Source organism: Zeus faber, assembly GCF_960531495.2.
Source record: "Zeus faber genome assembly, chromosome: 16".
Classification (NCBI taxonomy): Eukaryota; Metazoa; Chordata; class Actinopteri; order Zeiformes; family Zeidae; genus Zeus; species Zeus faber.
Window position 1 is genome coordinate 15,441,670 of NC_137202.1, and position 17,106 is coordinate 15,458,775.

Here is a 17,106-nt window from a genome sequence, read left to right on the forward strand (position 1 = left end):
GAATGGTTGAACGAAGAACTCCTTCACAGAGCTTGTTAGGAGCTTCAAACACCTGGACTCGGCCAAGATAAAGGAAAGGTCTTATCATAAGGGGCCCCTCTCGCTATGCACATGTACCCGCCCTTAAGAATATATTACCAGCTTGCTCCGATGATCGGGGCTCTCTTCATGAACAGACTCCTGTGAACACGGACTTTGTACGAGTACTTAATTAAACTTGTTTTTTGTATCCCTAACTCTTCATCTTCTTTCACTCCAGCATAACACCAGACCATCAGACACCTCTGTCCTCTGCTGTGGTAATATCCAGTATCTAGGTAGTTGAAGAGATACCCTCAAAAGAAAGATTTGAATGCCAGATGAAAACCAGCTCATTCCTGACCGCCCCCCCCCAGGGGATAAATAAAGTGCTATTTTATCTCATCTTAATTTACATGAATACTTTGTGCACAAAGACAAATAAGTTCACAGTGTTCTGATGAATGTCCTGTGCGATGTCCCTGAGCTGATGCGTTCAACACATCGTCTTTTTTCCTTTTGATAACACAACTTTCCCTCTTGAACCAAGGTAATTGAGCCCCCGTTGAAAGTCGTCTCAGCGGTGAGTCACAATTTTTCTGTACTTAGCTAGAGACGGTATCTATTAGTTATCAGCACACACGTTGTGATAAGAGGCAGAAAGAATGCACTGTATGAGCGAGTTTCAGAGAGTTTCAGATCCTGAGTAACCAGCCTGGACAGCTGAGGGTGGGTGCGCGGAGGCGAGAGAGGATGTGTGGAGGCTGGGGTGGGTGAAAGTAGAGTGGAGAGTGAGAGAGAGAGAGAGAGAGAGAGAGAGAGAGAGAGAGGTGGCACCTTGAAGCCCACAAAGTACAGCCCTGCTGAAGAAATAATTGGGCGGTCTGCGTTAATAGCAATGCATGTCAGCTACTTAATCGCCATAGCAACTGTAGTGCTCCACATTTACATGTTTGTCCATGAGTCATTAAATAATAGTCTACTGTCAGACTGTGCTATGCGGGGTACATACCGTACATCTTAGAAAGTTTGAATTCTATGCCCCCTGATTTGTTTCTGTAGATTGAGCGTCCAGTGCGATGGCAACACAAATTCTTCAGACACAGATGTGAGATGTTTATACTACTTTAACTCTCTTTTTTTTCGATTTGTAATAAGCTCATTCATAAGCTGAACAATCAGTTCCTACAGACATCCAGTGGCTCCAATGATCAACAGTAGATTTGCGATCTTAGTGATTTATGCTGGCTGGGCAGGAGAGAAGACGAAGAAGAAGAAGAGAGATGGATGAAAGTCCGAGCAGATGTCAAAAATGGTTTGAAGACAGTGGAGTAAATTGTGTCAGTGTGTGAAAGGGACCGTGACTCCATAATTATTACACTACAAGAAGATAAGATAACAGCGTATTGATCGGGGGAAATTCAGCAAAATGAAGCAAACCAATTTGCCCGGCAACTAAGCCAAAAACCTTCTTCTTCAAAACAGTACCTGCCTTCTCCGGAGGATCTGCCACCCCTATTCTTCACCCTTTTCTGGCCAAACGAGCACAACCTGATCCTTGATGCTCTGCTCTACATCCAGCATTGTGTGATTTTTCACACCAGACAAATGCCAGCTGGCAATCTCATTTGGACGAAAACAAGGCGTTTATGGGAACATACATTTTTGCGGAGATTTTTGTGGCCATCATCAAATTTGTCTCAATAACTGAAGAAGGTCACAGGCTACTTTCTCCAACTGTCCCAGCTCTGTCCAGTGCTGTCCCTTAGTTCAGTAGCTCAAGAGATTGCACTTCTATTAAACGACACACTGTGTCATGTCATTATGTAATATGTAAGGGGTAAACACGGTCCTTACAATGGTTTCACAAAAAAAAAATGTTTCACTCTCAGTGGTCACAGTAATCAGAACACAGTGGATTTCTAGGTATTCATGGCACAATTTAGAGTAGAACTGCGACCAGTCAAACCCAGTAATAAACAGAATGTTTCGACCTATGTACTGTATGTCTGTGTGTGTGTGTGTGTGTGTGCGTGCGTGCGTGCGTGCGTGCGTGCGTGCGTGCGTGCGTGCGTGCGTGTGTGTGTATGTGTTCTCACCGTTTCTGTTCAGCAGCAGTGCCAGGTACTGTCCATCGTAGGAGGAGACGTAGAGCAGCAGAGCTGGACTTTGGCTGGTCCTGAAGCTGAGTGAGATATTCTCTCCTCTTGGGGGGACCTCAGAGGAAATGCTGCCGTTGCTGCCTGGCTCAACAGTCCCCGGAAACAGGTAGCGGACGGACGTCCCCGACTTGAAGCTGGCCGACACCTCTGTGGGGAGGAAGTTTAATTGCTGACTTCTGCAGACATTTGTCCCTGTTAATAGTCATTTTAGTGACCTATGAGATAAATGCTGACATGAATAAACACTCTTTGATTTACAGACATACATGCATCATAGATAGAGATTCGTTATAGAGATATTGATATAGCATAAAAAGATACAAATCACTCCTGGGGTTCATTATTATATTATGTGTGGCTGAATAAGTAATTTCTATATTTACAGTATCTCTGCAACCCTGACAATGCCTGTAGAGTAAAATACATCAAATTAACTGTCATCAATTCTACATTGCAATATTAAGATTCAGTGAGAACTTGAAGAAAAATGTAAATATACATATTTTATTCATGTTATCAATTGACTGTGTGGGGGAAGAGTACGTTTTATTAGAGATTTACTCATACTATTTTAATGTTTTTTAGTCACTGCACATAAACCTAAAAATACTAAGTAAAACCTGGTGTCCCCCTGGGCCCCCCCCTAGACAATTTCCATTATTTTCAAATCCCCCCATCAGGATTTGGCATAGCATCGGCCCAGCCCCTCCAAGCATTTCCTTACAATTTTACATTTTCATAAAACACTTAAAATCAAAATAACTACTGTCCGAGAATTATTTAAAGTTTTATATTTACGACTGTAAATATAAGACTGATAATTCATTAAATAGAAAAGTGTGGAGCAGTGGTGTAAATGCGCAAATGACTCTCCAATGGAGACCCCCGCCCCCTACCCGCTGACGCACGGATTAATAACTTTTGTTACGCATCATTGCGATCAGACGCAAAACCGGGGCAAATGGCACTCAGCAGAAAAACTTTATGCCCGTGTTTGTGCCGGCATATCGTTAGTGCAACATCTTTTGTGGATAGGATGCTAAAACGGCAAACAGAGCGGTTGCAATTGATGTGCAATTCATGGTGCTGCTAGCGCCCGCAATCCATTCCTTTGTGAATTGGCCCCACAGGGTTGTAAGCCGAGCATGCCGACAGCTGTTCGCGGCATGAGATTTTACCCACTGTATTTCTGATCAACCTGTGTTTGGGAAAAATAGCTTTGTTCTATTCGAGTGGCGTTTTTTTCCTCTGGCTTGCAGCTCCGACAATCCCTCCCTCTCTACTTCATTTGTGATGGTGGAAGCATGAAGAGGACTTGACAGACTCCATAATGTGTCTGACTCTGCCATTAGGCCCTTGATGTTGCACACCTCTGCTCTCTACTTTCCTTGATGGATGTGAGGTGCAGCAAAGGCAGCGGGTGATCATTCCGCTCCCTTACTCCCCTGCTTTACACACACACACACACACACACCTTCTCTCTGCTTAGTTATGTCTGTGACAGCTCATTCCCACAAGACAGAGTTAGCAGGGGTCATTATTTGTTATATAAACTCCCATTGTAATCTCCCTGATATTCACCTTTTTTATTTTTTAATGAACTTATCATTTCCCTGTATTGTCGGTTAAACCCTCTATTGACTAAAAAAACTTAGCAATCAATGATGAAACGCCTTGAGAACTTTTTTTTGAGGGCTTGAGGACACTTCTGACGAGGATTGTTTTTACATATCAGTTATGTTCCTCGTACCTATTATATGGTTATACGGTAATTGTTCCCGATAACCATAGAGATGAGACAGAGATTTACGTAGGTATGAATGAGAAGCTCAGAGCAGGGTATACTATCTGGATAAATGAAAACACCTGAGCCAGGCCAAAGAAAATATATATTTGGGGATTTTATTTGATCCGCCACCATTAACCCACCCATCCATCCATCCATCTATCTGACCATCTCTCCATTTGTCATCCATTTGTCAAACCATCCACCCATCCATCTATCTATCCATCTATCTTTAATTCCATCCATCCACCCGTCCATCCAACCATCCATCATCCATCCATCCATCTATCCACCATCTGCCATCCATCCAGCCATCCAATTAGATTAGATCAATTTTATTGTGATTTGTTTTATACAATTGGAGACTCTTGAAGTGAGGAATTTTGTATAGATAGTATACAGTAAACAGTATGGTATATATATATATACATCAATCAGCAGCAACATCAAAAACACTGACAGGGGAAGTGAATAACATTGCTCATCTCGTCACAATGGAATCTGTCAAGGGGTGGGATATATCAGGCAGGAAGTGAACAGTCAGTTCTTGAAGTTGATGTGGAAGCCGGAAAAATGGACAAGCGTAAGGACTTTGACAAGGACCAAAATTGTGATGGCTAGAGGACTGGGTCAGAGCATCTCCAAAACAGCAGGTCTTGTGGGGTGTTCCCAGTATGCAGTGCTTAGCAGCTACCAAAAGTAGTCCAAGGAAGGACAACCGGTGAACCGGTTGATCAGGGTCATGGGCGCCCATGGGTTCATTGATGCACATGGGGAGCGAAGTCTAGCCCATCTTGTCGGATCCCACAGAAGAGCTACTGAAGCACAAACTGTTGAAGGTTAATGCTGCTATGATAGAAAGTTGTCAGAACACACAGTGCATCACAGCTTGCAGCATATGCGGGCGCAGATCGGGTGCCCATGCTGACCCCTGTGCACCGGCGAAAGCACCTACAATGGGTATGTGAGCGTCAGAACTGGAACATGGAGCATCGGAAGAAGGTGGTCTGGTGATGAATGATGATGAATGGTCACATGATGAATCACGTTACATCATGTGGATCGAGCATCTGTGGGATGTGCTGGAACAACAAGCCTGATCCACGGAGGCCCCAACTCGCCTCACCTTACAGGACTCAAAGGATCTGCTGCTAACGTCTTGTTGCCAGATACCACAGGACACCTTCAGAGGTCTTTGGGAGTTCATGCATCGACGGGTCAAAGCTGTTTTGGCGGCACGAGGGGGAACTACACAATATTAGTGGATATTAGTGGTGGTTTTAATATTTAGGCTAATGGGTGTATATCATCCATCCATCCATCTATCCAACCATCCAACCATCCATCCATCTATCAGTCCAAACATCCACCCTTCATCGATCATTCCGTCGATCCATGTATCCATCAATTTATTATCAATACCTGTATGGCAGAAGGTCCCAGTGTAGGCTGAAAGGCCACAGTCGCAGGAGAAGCCATTCGTCCTCTCCACACATCGGCCCAGATTCTGGCAGAGGGATCCGTAGCTGCTGCAGTGCCCCGGGCAGCCAGGCTGCACCCCGGGGGTCACCTTAGCCCGCCTCTCCAGGTCCTGGGTCACTCCGTTGAGCTGCAGGGAGCGGATACAACCCCGGAAGCCCTTCTGCCTAGATGCCGTGCCTCCTGAAAAAGATGACATGACGGCATGTCGACAAACAGACATCAGCTCTGGGAATTTTCATCTGTTCCATCTGCCTCTTGTCTAGATCAACCATTACAAAGTGTGTCTTTGTCACCGTGCTGATAATAGGTTATTGTGTTGAAACAGCAGTGAAACACAAAAGTTATTTCGGAGGGAAAGTATTAAGAGGGAATTTCGGAGTGAGCTCATTTTTTATCATCCTTCTCCCAGGCAGCCTCGCACAGAGCTGAAAGCATTCCGGCTGAGTAAGATTTGCCTATCCGTCCATCTCTCTGTCAATCTGACATGCCTTGCGCCTTTTGTTTCGGGGCCCAAGCGGAGCTGTGCCGTATTCAGAACGTCAGACTTGGCAGGTTATTGTTTCCCGTGGTGTGACAAGCTCAGAATCCATTGTCAGACTTGTTTGGAATCGTCTCCGGGTGCAAAACTGGCAACTATCTTTGTCCTCACAATTAAGAGCTGGCAGCTTCAAGACCGTTGATGAAGATGAAGGATGATAATCATGCTGTTCTATGGGCCTCCACAGCTGATGAGGTTTAAATGAGAACGCTGTGTCTCATCAAGAACGACCATAAAAAGACAGCTTGACTGATGGGCCGGATTTTCATTTGTTCCAAGGTTACTGCAAATAAACAATCTTCCTGTTCACGTGCTGAGAAGCGGCGCAGCGATAGAGTGGGCGCTGAAGTTCCGCTTTCACACCGAGCCCTTCGAAGACGTGCATCGGTGAAGGTGCCAGAGAGCTTGCCGCGTTTCACAAAGCTTTTAATAGCCTACGAATGGAATCAGCTATCAATAAACCACCCAAGGAGTTTGCTTAACAGCCACGTCTGAAATGGAGCACAACCCCGTTCACTGGGGTTGCAAATGTTGAATCCCGTTCAGACTTAGCAATTGAATCAGAATTACGTCCACGGCTATCTGCTGGAACATCTGTTCGGAGAGTATTTTGCGGAATATGAAGCTGTTGTGAATTCTTTCCCTTTTGCTTTTCAGTCCAAATGATATCGTCGCCTTCATAATGACAAACAGGACAAGACGGCCACAGAGCAGCCGGCGAGAGCTGGACCTCACGCGTCGAGGCATAGAAGACTCAGCGTGGACTCCACCTCCACTTCCACATGATGAGTGTCACAATCCCTCAGTCGTTGCCATTGAGTCGTTGCTCAAATCCCGGTCAACGTTGTCGGCATTGACGGGCATAAGGTGCATTTCAATTTGCATCCCTAGAAATATTTCTTCTGTGTTCGGTTGTTTTGATTCCGCCTCCCCTCCCCAACTTCATATCGAGTGCATTGGACAGACTCCTCGTCGCGCTGAGGACTCAAAGTGAAATGGGACTCCCCGATGACAACGTCTCCGGCGCGCACAAAAGGCACGCAAAATGAATGTGACCGCTTTGTGTGTGTGTGTGTGTGTGTGGGCGAGTGGTGCATCTCTCCTCCATTATAATTGAGAAACAACAATGACAGAATCGAATCTCGCAACCGCAGTTTAATTGTAAGTGTGTAGTTACTGCTCAAATGCTTTTCAATGTGGAGGGAGCTAAAGAGATGATTTGGACAAAAACATTGCCCCCTCCCCCTTCCCTCCGGGCAAAAAGAAAAAGTTAACTACTAGATCTCGCTTAGTTTCAGCTCCCCTGTGGATGATCTGGGCTGCTCCGACTCCCTGGATAGCCAGGAGCGGCACTTCACAATGTTGCTCGGTTTCTGGAGCAAAGTGAAAAAAATTTGATCAGTCGTCAGGAAGTTGTGGAGTTTTGCTGCCGGGGAAGCTTTCGTTTCTGTGACTAACTTTCTACTTTGGAGGGAATAATCTCCGTGCAAAGCCTCCCTGCTTTCCCTATTGTGTGAGAGAGAGAGAGCGAGAGCGAGCGAGAGAGAGAGAGGGGGAGAGAGAGAGAGAGAGGGAAAAAGAGCTGAGGTTGGTTGCCAACAGACGGACATACAGATAGATAGACCGTAGAAAATTACACACCCACCCACACCCACACACACACACACACACACACACACACACACACACGCACACACGCACACACACCCAACCTATGAAGAGCTGGCTGTTGAGCTGCAGGCGGATGTGTCCATCGGTCGGAGCTTCCGTCCTGGCGGCAGGAAGATTGTCCAGGCGCAGCGATGCCTCTTTCACGTTGCGTTCGGCTCTCACCACGTGCCATCTGTCGTCGTTAAGTGGGACGCTCGCCTCCACCCGCACCTCCAGCGGCCCGTTCCCCACGTCGAAGGAGAAGAGGACCTGAGTGGAGGCTGCCGGGGGTAAAGACAGTTGTTTATTCAGTTCAGCCTCAGAGCTCCCTCAGAGGAAAGTCCTCTCTTTGCCTCTCCTTTGATGTAGCTCATACTTAATACATGGGCTACACCGATGGTTCTGGACCCCTGTGGGGTCTGGGGGCCCCCGGGGGTCCTTCAAAGGGGTTCCAAAGGGTCCCTAGCAAAATTATTACAAGTTAAACATCTTCATTACTTAATTTACAATGACTTAAGCAACATTAGACAATGTACAATAATGAGTGTTTTCATAGTTTCACTGTTATCTCCCACTCCTAACTACATACAGGTACTCCTCATTTAACTACCTACCTGTTTAATGACCGTTCAGACTTACCACCAGCTCTCTGACCAATATGTATTGTCCTGCGTACAATACCACGGTGTACGCCTGCGTGGGCGGCGTCTCAGCGTCAAGCTTCTCATCGCGCATCACCCTTTATAAACTATATACACTATATATATATAGTGTAGTATATATATAGTATATATATATACACACTATATATATACTATATGCACGATATACACTATAAATACTATATACACTACATGCACTATATACACTATACTATATACACTATATACACTAGATATACTATAAATGCTATATACACTATATACACTATTAACACTATACTATATACACTTTACACACTACATTTACTTTATTTACTATATACACTGTATACATCTCATCAGCGTTCTCAGTCTCAGTCTCGTTCCTGCAGTCTGTCAGTATTCACTACACTGGCATTCACAAAGGCCCTTACCTAACCCTTACCGTGAAATAACACGGGTCCTCGCTTATCCACCAATTCGCTTAGTGACCTGGTCCTAGGAACATAACTCGGTCGTTAGGTGAGGAGTATCTGTATAGACAGGTATAGAAGTTTTGACTAAATCATATCTCACAATCAAAATCTTCTCAGATTGGGCTCTAATGTATTTCCCTCTTTATTTCATTATTTTAAAATTATTATTTGTTCATTTATTTATTTATTTCATTATTGTCTTAATGTATTTTCCTATTTGTTGTGTAACATTATACAGTAATTGTTACATACCTGTCTTCTTATGCTTTTGCAATGTAAGAGCACTTATCATGCCAATAAAGCAAATTAAAATTGAATTGACAAAAGCTGATCAAATATGGTACATCTCCTGACAGGTGTGAAATTGGGGATACTTAATATGAAAAAGGTTGAGGATTACCGGTCCAACACAATGGTAGATGGAGCACACAGTGGTCGAAGTCCAAGTGATCACTTGACATCCTATTTTCCTTCCATGCTCATTACACAAATAACCACTTAGGAATTATATGTGCCCCTGCTTGCTCCACTTATAACATGGCTGCATGCTTCCCTCACCACCTCTGGATCAAATCCTCAGTATGACTGATTACGTTCAGACCTGCCTTCAGAGGTGGCGGTGGTCTGGTGGCGGTCACCAAAGACCCATTTGAGGGCCAGGTCTGAAAAATGTCAGTAAGAGCTTAATATATGTCAATGCTACCATTTACAGTGAGACAAGGATTGCCCACATTTTCATATCAGGGTAAAGCAGTGAAATCTGAGCTTATCTTAGCGGCCAGATGCACTGATTTTATGAACAGCAGCGCTCCAAGGATTCAGTGCTATATTTATATCGTAATATGCCGCGCCAGATAAACTAAAGTTATAATAAATGGGAAATGCTATCCCTGAGGAGACGGAGGTACTCGGTTCGGTTTTGCAGTATTTTTTTGTGGTACAAACAGGATTTTAGGCAGAGCTTGAACGTTTGATGATTGTTGGTGGAATTTTCAAATATCAACAGTTGATGTGAATGTATGCATGAAACAGGATTTTGAAGGCTCCAAGTAGTGAAACGGGACCAAAACATGGACCTCCATGTGCCGACATATGGTTGAGTTGAGCTTAGGTCGAAACATTTCCTTACAGTTGAGTTCAATCCGAACAAAGTCCCTGATTCCCAGGTTTTCCAGGAAGACGCCAGACGAGGCCGTGGTTTTAAACAGGAAGGAGACATCGGCGCTGAGCTCGGCATGGAACGTCGGAAAGTGGAGGTAGGATGTCTCCTTGTCGAAAAACGCAGCATTCCACAGGTTCTCTGGAATAGAAACAAATCAGTGGGAGAAATAGAAAGAAACTCCCTTCTAAAAAAACTTGTTTCTTGTTATCTTCCCAACAAGTGTCTGCCCCCTAAAGCCAGACAGTTTGTTGATATATTTCTGCTTTATGAAACAACCCGTCCCAAGACCCGAGGCCATTTCCCAGACCCCGCCACATTCATTGTCTACTGGAACTGTGACGGACGGAGCAGCAGGGGAAGTGTTGCAGCGTTTTTGACATGACGGATGTGTTGTTGCAGAGAACTGGTGCGGAGGTAACATGCTGGGAAAAGCCTCAAGTTTCTTTTTCTTGGATTTCAAAGACGACATGCGCTTGTGATGATGTGAGCACAAGCTCCTGTCTCTACCAAACAACATCTTTCCGAAAACTAATTTGCTCCGTCTGCACGAACATATATTCAATGGAACAAGTGCAATATGTTATAAAGGTGGAAGTGAAGATGGTAAAACAAGCAAACACCTTATCTCGCACACCAGTACGTACGTTTGTAATTCACTGTTGACCCCAGTAGCAGGGACCGAGGTGAAGTTGTACTAGTTCTGCTAAAGTTTCTTTAACATAAGAATATCTTGGCAATTCTCCCAGGCAGTAAGTCTGTGGCTTACCAGAAAAGACCCTTTATCTTTAAATGGGGAGTGGTCTTTATCTAAAGCTCTGTTGTACAGTATCACCACCTACGTTTCATGTGTGACCCACCAGATTTCAGTTTCTTTTGGTGCTGTTTCACTTATTTTTTTCTTCACATCATTTGAAAGTGGGGAATCAGAGCTTCAAAACAAGGTGTCACTTGTGCGAATCAAGCAAATATTTTTAAAGCTATGGCTTGTTAATGACAAGGGTGTGGCAAACTGTGTTTCTGAGATAATCACCATCAAAGTTTTCCGAGGGCTGTTTACGGAAGGAAAGGTCAGCTTTTCTTATTCGCGTGTTACGCCGCTTACACAACAATGAAACCAGATGTGTGAACACATTCGATTTTAAAGGTTGAACTCTATCAAAACAGTTTCACATTGTGACTTCACATCACATGGAATATGAAGGAATGATCTTCACCTGGGCGCTCGCTTTAAAGGAAACGATTGATCTTCGTTGTTCAGCGCTGTTCAGCGCCTCGGTAAGTGAACTGCGTTTCCCCATGTAATCTAATGGGAATATTTAACTGCACGGTTTAACATTTATCTACTATTTATGAATCACACTCGGTTTTGAAAATACGTTGAGAGATAAAAGAAACACAAAGGAACACAAATATGGAAAAATCACATTTTCCTTCTAGAAAGGTTTTTTTTAACTTATTTGGCTGCTCCTGGCGATTTTAGAAATGGGCGACAATGCGGGTTTCGCTGCGGTGGGTTACATATTTACATGCACCAATTCATTGTGAAAGACAAAGAGCGCAAAGATGTGTTCCAAAGTGCACTGTTGTCACAGAAAAATTTTTTGAATATGAAAGCCTGCTGGAACCTTGCTCTGGCCTTAGACAGTTTTTTCTGGAGCCATGTCATAGATCGTTGGTGCGGCTGTCTTAAGCGTTCAGATTTTCTCATTTCAAACCGCTTCTCGGTCTCCTCTATAAAAATACTTCATAATCGTTCTTCATAATACCTCTCCCTGATTCCCCTCACATGTGCTATTAGCACAGGTCTGTATATACGGTTGTATGTAATCAAAACAGAGGTTGGCTTTTGGTCAAAACGATTTATTCATCCATTTATCTAGATCTCTCTGACTTGTTCTCCTAATTTTGTAAATTTCAATTTTGTCCCAGTTCACCCAAAATACTTAATAACTCTAACGGGACACATGCTATAACAATACAACGTCATAAACCATTGAATCTCAATGGGTCAAGGCTCAGACCCACATTTTGTCCTCAGTCATTAAAGGAAAACTCTGATGCTTGTCAGCCTAAACGAAAAAGTGATCTCCAAGGCATAGACATTCTTGCGTAATGCCCTGGTCTCCCAAAGTGGACCTACTGTCTCCGCGGCAACGGAGTGGTCCCACTTTGTACGCGGCCTCAGAGCCCGGCCTGTTGACGTCGCCCAGCACCAGCGACCTGACGGGGAGGGCGTCCTTGTGGGTAAGCAGACCTGAGTCGTTGGCCCTGCAGGGAGAGGAAGCGCAGGAGGACACGGAGGAAAACATTAATAAAAAAAAGGATGTGGAAAAAAGGTAAATGTAAAATAGTAAGAAGAGAAAAAGAGTGGTAATCAGGCCTGTGCAAAGACCTTAAGAGGACCTTTTATATATATATAAAATCTCAAATTATACATACAATTTGATTGGTGATGTGAACTCCCTACACCAATTGCAACAATTGGACTCGACCAATAAGGACGCATTTAGAAGGTGTAACTCATAAATATTCATATCATGCACAGAAAATAAATCCTCTCCCTGCTCATCGTATGCACTTCTCCTTTATCCTATCAGCTAAATAAAGTAATTTATTGAATATGCGAGTCATTAAAACACTCATGTTACAACGTTATTCTCAAGTCAAGTCAAGTCACATTTATAGAGCGCATTTCATACCAGGGCAACACAATGCGCTTTACAAAGAAATACAAGAAAGAAAGAAGGAATGCAGTTGTCAGCCGGTCATTACAAAAGAATTCCCCTGAAACAACAGCAACAACAAAAGCAACAACCAAGACAACAAAAACAACAATAAAAGCGACTCCAACCACAGTGGCAACAACAGCAACAGAAAACAACAACAGCAGCAACAACAGCCACAGAAACAACAACAACGGCAGCAGCAACATCAACACCAGCAGCAACAGCAGCAGCAGCAACGCACACGCAAAGACGTTACCGGAACCGGAAGTGGTAGCTCTCACCGGAACCGGAAAGGTCACTCAGGTTAGAGCTGGTTAAGTTGAGGTATAAGGTTACGTTAAGTTGAGGAAAACGTAAGCGAGGGTTACGTTTAGGTATTGGTTAGCAGCAGCAACGACAACACCAGTTAAGGTATAAGGTTAGCGGCACCAACAACAGCACTAGCGGCAATGACAACACCAGCAGTGACAATACCAGCAGCAGACAACAGTAGCAATAAAAACAGCAGCAACGGCAACAGTAACAGTAGCAGCAACAGCGCACAAGCGAAGACGTCACCAGGACCGGAAGTGGTAGCGATTTTAGAGATACTGAGTTGAGGTACAAAGTTAGAGACATTTAAATTTGGCTATATGGTTAGAGATGGTTAAGTTTAGGTATAACTTTAGGGATTGTTATGTTTAGGTATAATGTTTGAGATGATTAGGTTAAGGAATCAGGTCAGAGATGGTTAAGTTTAGGTATAAGGTTAGCAGCAGCAGCAACGACAACACCAGATAAGGTATAAGGTTAGCAGCACCAACAACACTAGCAGCTACTATACCACAGCAACAATATCAGCAGCAAAAACAGCAGCAACAGCAGCATCAACAGCGCACAAGTGAAGACGTCACTGGAACCGGAAGTGGCAGCCCTCACCAGACACTGAGATTTCAACTGTGTGCCCCATCATGTTTAAGTTTAGGTATAAGGTTAGCAGCAGCAACGACAACACCAGCAGCAACAATACCAGCAGAAACAATAGCAGCAACAGAAAATAGCAGCAGCAATAGTAGCAGCAACAGCAACAGTGCACAAGCGAAGACGTCACCGGAACCGGAAGTGGTAGCTCCCACTGGAACCAAAAATCTCCTCATCTGTATTGAGTCAACAGTGTGTACCGTCTCATCTCAATGAAGTAACGCACAGCAAAGATGTCACCAGAACCGGAAGTGGTAGCCCTCACCAGAAACGGAAATTTCAACTGTGTGCACGTAATCCAGTCACAGTCCTTTAATTAGCGCCCCTAAATTACGGGTCAAGTTTTTCATTCTGACCTCGGGAAGGAGACCCTTTTGACTATCTCTCTCCGAAAACACACCCTTCTTATGATCCTCTCACTGTAATATCACAACAGAAACGACAACTACAGCAACTGAAATAGCACCAGCAGCCACAAAACAACAACAATAACAGCAGCAGCAGCAACATCAACTCCAGCAGCAGCAACAACAAAAAACAACAGCAAAAAAGACAACAGCAACGCACAAGCGAAGACGTCACCGGAACCGGAAGTGGTAGCTCCCACTGGAACCAAAAATCTCCTCATCTGTATTGAGTCAACAGTGTGTACCGTCTCATCTCAATGAAGTAACGCACAGCAAAGATGTCACCAGAACCGGAAGTGGTAGCCCTCACCAGAAACGGAAATTTCAACTGTGTGCACGTAATCCAGTCACAGTCCTTTAATTAGCGCCCCTAAATTACGGGTCAAGTTTTTCATTCTGACCTCGGGAAGGAGACCCTTTTGACTATCTCTCTCCGAAAACACACCCTTCTTATGATCCTCTCACTGTAATATCACAACAGAAACGACAACTACAGCAACTGAAATAGCACCAGCAGCCACAAAACAACAACAATAACAGCAGCAGCAGCAACATCAACTCCAGCAGCAGCAACAACAAAAAACAACAGCAAAAAAGACAACAGCAACGCACACGCAAAGACGTCACCAGAACCGGAAGTGGTAGCTCTCACTGGAACCGGAGAAGTCACTCAGGTTAGAGACGGTTAAGTTGAGGTATGAGGTTAGAGATGTTTAAGTTAGGGTATAGGGTTAGAGATGATTAATTTTAGCCATAAGGTAAGCAAGGGTTAAGTTTAGGTATAAGGTTAGCAGCGGCCACAGCGCCAGCATCACAGACAGACAGACGTCAGTCAGTGAGTAAGTCAGTCATAGACTGTAGCGAACAGCAAGGTTTTTAACCTGCTTTTAAAAGTATTCAGTGTGTATTCAGTGTGGGGGCCTGCCATGATTATAAAAAAATAATGTCGGGAAAGGAGTTATTATCTTCTTTTTCCCCAATAAAACCACACAGCGGCGCCTGCTTAAATATGGATATTATTTGGGCCCATATTATTCTATTTTATCCAAAGTTGACAAGTGATACAGTGGTACCTCGACGTACGACTGCATCTACTTACGACTAATCCAAGATACGAGTGTGGAAATTTGCAGTTAGCGCGTCGGCGGCCAGTCAGCAACCAGTCAGCAGTCAGTCAGCAGCCAGTCAGCAGCCAGTCAGCAGTCAGTCAGCAGGCGACCTACCTCGTGTGTGCACGTAGTTCGTGGCTTATCGACATTTTTTTTCATATTTACTGTGTTTGTGCTTTGTATTTTGTTTATTTTCACCCTTCATGATTTCATAATTGATATGGGAAAAATTCCTTCGACATACGACTGTTTTAACATACGACCGATCTTATAGAATGAATTACAGTCGTAACTCTGTCTTATGGCATCTCTCATAGAGAAACAGTGCCCCCATCAACCCCCCACCTCCCAGCCATCCGACTAAAACAGGGGTTTGTTGGGTTGTGGACCCCTCAAAGCCGCCCCCAAAGTGGGGCACCCAACGCCACTTTCCACTGAATAGAGTTGAAGAAAGTTGTGTTTAGGTGTGCGACGTACCACTCAGTGCGGTCCGCGTCACAGTTGCAGTAGTGTTTGTGGTCCAGGCAGCTCCCCTGCAGGCCACAGCCACACTGATGGCTTCCCGGCACTGCTCCACCCCAGTGGGTCTGGACACGGCCAAGACCAGAACCGCCCACCCACCAACTAAACGGAGAGCCCTCTGAAACACACGCACGCACGCGCGCACAGACACAGACACACACACACACACACACACACACACACACACACACACACACACACACACACACACACACACACACACACACACTACAGTCCATCTGGCGAACACATGGTATAGCTCGTCATTTGAGGCCAAACAGCCATTACCTGGCGTGTTGAGGAGGCGGGACTTCCTGCAGTGGTAGACCAGCTCCTGCTCGCATCTCTCTGATTGGCCGAGGACGGACGCCAGCACCTCCTCTCCGGAGGAGTATTCAAAGTAAAGCAGGTGTGGACCGTCTCCCGGTCGCACTTTGGTTAGCTCCGTGTTGTTATGTTGGATCACCGTCCAGGTGTTCTCCTCTGGATGAGAGGAAGGAGAGATGAAGAGAGAGAGAGAGAGAGAGAGAGAGAGAGAGTGACGGAGAGAGAGGGAGAGAGAGTGAGAGAGTTATAGAGAGAGAGAGAGAGATAGAGCGAGGGAGAGAGAGAGAGCGAGTGACAGAGAGAGTTATAAAGAGAGAGAGAGAGCGAGAGTGACAGAGAGAGAGTTATAGAGAGAGAGAGAGAGAGAGAGAGAGAGAGGAAGAGTGATGTTAATCTCCCATTCTGGTCTTGTTTGTTTGTGTGGAACGCTTTAATATCTCAACCGGAGCTGAGTAGTGAATAGGAGATTGTGATTTAATCTAAACTAGACTACTGTTTTCTTAGGGTAATTAAAGTGGAAATCCATAAGAATATTTAGTAAAATATAAAAGATCATACTTTTTTTCATTAGCAATCAACTTTCAAAAAAACAGTCATTCAAAGTATTGGCGTTATGGATGAGCTCCTTTTTATGCTCTTTCTATTGTAGGTGGGGGGCCCTGCCGCCTTCCCCGGCCAGCGTGCAACCACCGCACGCAAGAGGCGAAAGGCAGCCGCGTGAATTTGCAGACGGGAGAATGTGGATGGAGGAACATTCACAAAAAAACCCAAAAACCCAGCAAGGGCTTGATCGAACCCGTCATGTTGCAGTATGTGGGCTGAGGTCTGATGGGTCCGCTGCCGTCCACGTCGACGTAGTAATATCCAGACGTGTTCCCGTTGTGTTTGTACGCCTCACAGGACCGCTCGTGTACCGCTGAGGGGAAAAAGCACAACTTTGAAACGATCACAACGTCAGCACCTACATCAGCACCCTCGGCAGTAATAATAATAATAATAATAATAATAATGACAGAAACATTTGTTCATTTAACCCTGGATCTTTTTTGTCCTCTTCATTTAATTACAAAAGGTTTTCACTTTTGCTTTGAGCAAACTAATTAGCACCGCTGACACGTCTCTTGGTTTGTTTGCTTGTCT

The 17,106-nt window shown here is 44.6% G+C and overlaps 1 protein-coding gene across 1 annotated transcript in view; it reads right to left on the reverse strand.

Moving 5' to 3' along the window:
• The window catches only part of LOC307242056 (contactin-associated protein-like 5), a gene marked incomplete at both ends in the record, with an annotated part of 64,130 nt that overhangs the window by 9,648 nt on the left and 37,376 nt on the right, over positions 1 to 17,106 (reverse strand). Inside the window, 8 exons of the mRNA XM_080016393.1 lie at positions 2,118 to 2,327; positions 5,389 to 5,628; positions 7,699 to 7,917; positions 9,883 to 10,053; positions 12,056 to 12,183; positions 15,595 to 15,757; positions 15,928 to 16,122; positions 16,763 to 16,882. Coding sequence (XP_079872519.1) covers positions 2,118 to 2,327; positions 5,389 to 5,628; positions 7,699 to 7,917; positions 9,883 to 10,053; positions 12,056 to 12,183; positions 15,595 to 15,757; positions 15,928 to 16,122; positions 16,763 to 16,882 — 1,446 coding nt within the window. The remainder of the gene's footprint in view (positions 1 to 2,117; positions 2,328 to 5,388; positions 5,629 to 7,698; positions 7,918 to 9,882; positions 10,054 to 12,055; positions 12,184 to 15,594; positions 15,758 to 15,927; positions 16,123 to 16,762; positions 16,883 to 17,106) is intronic.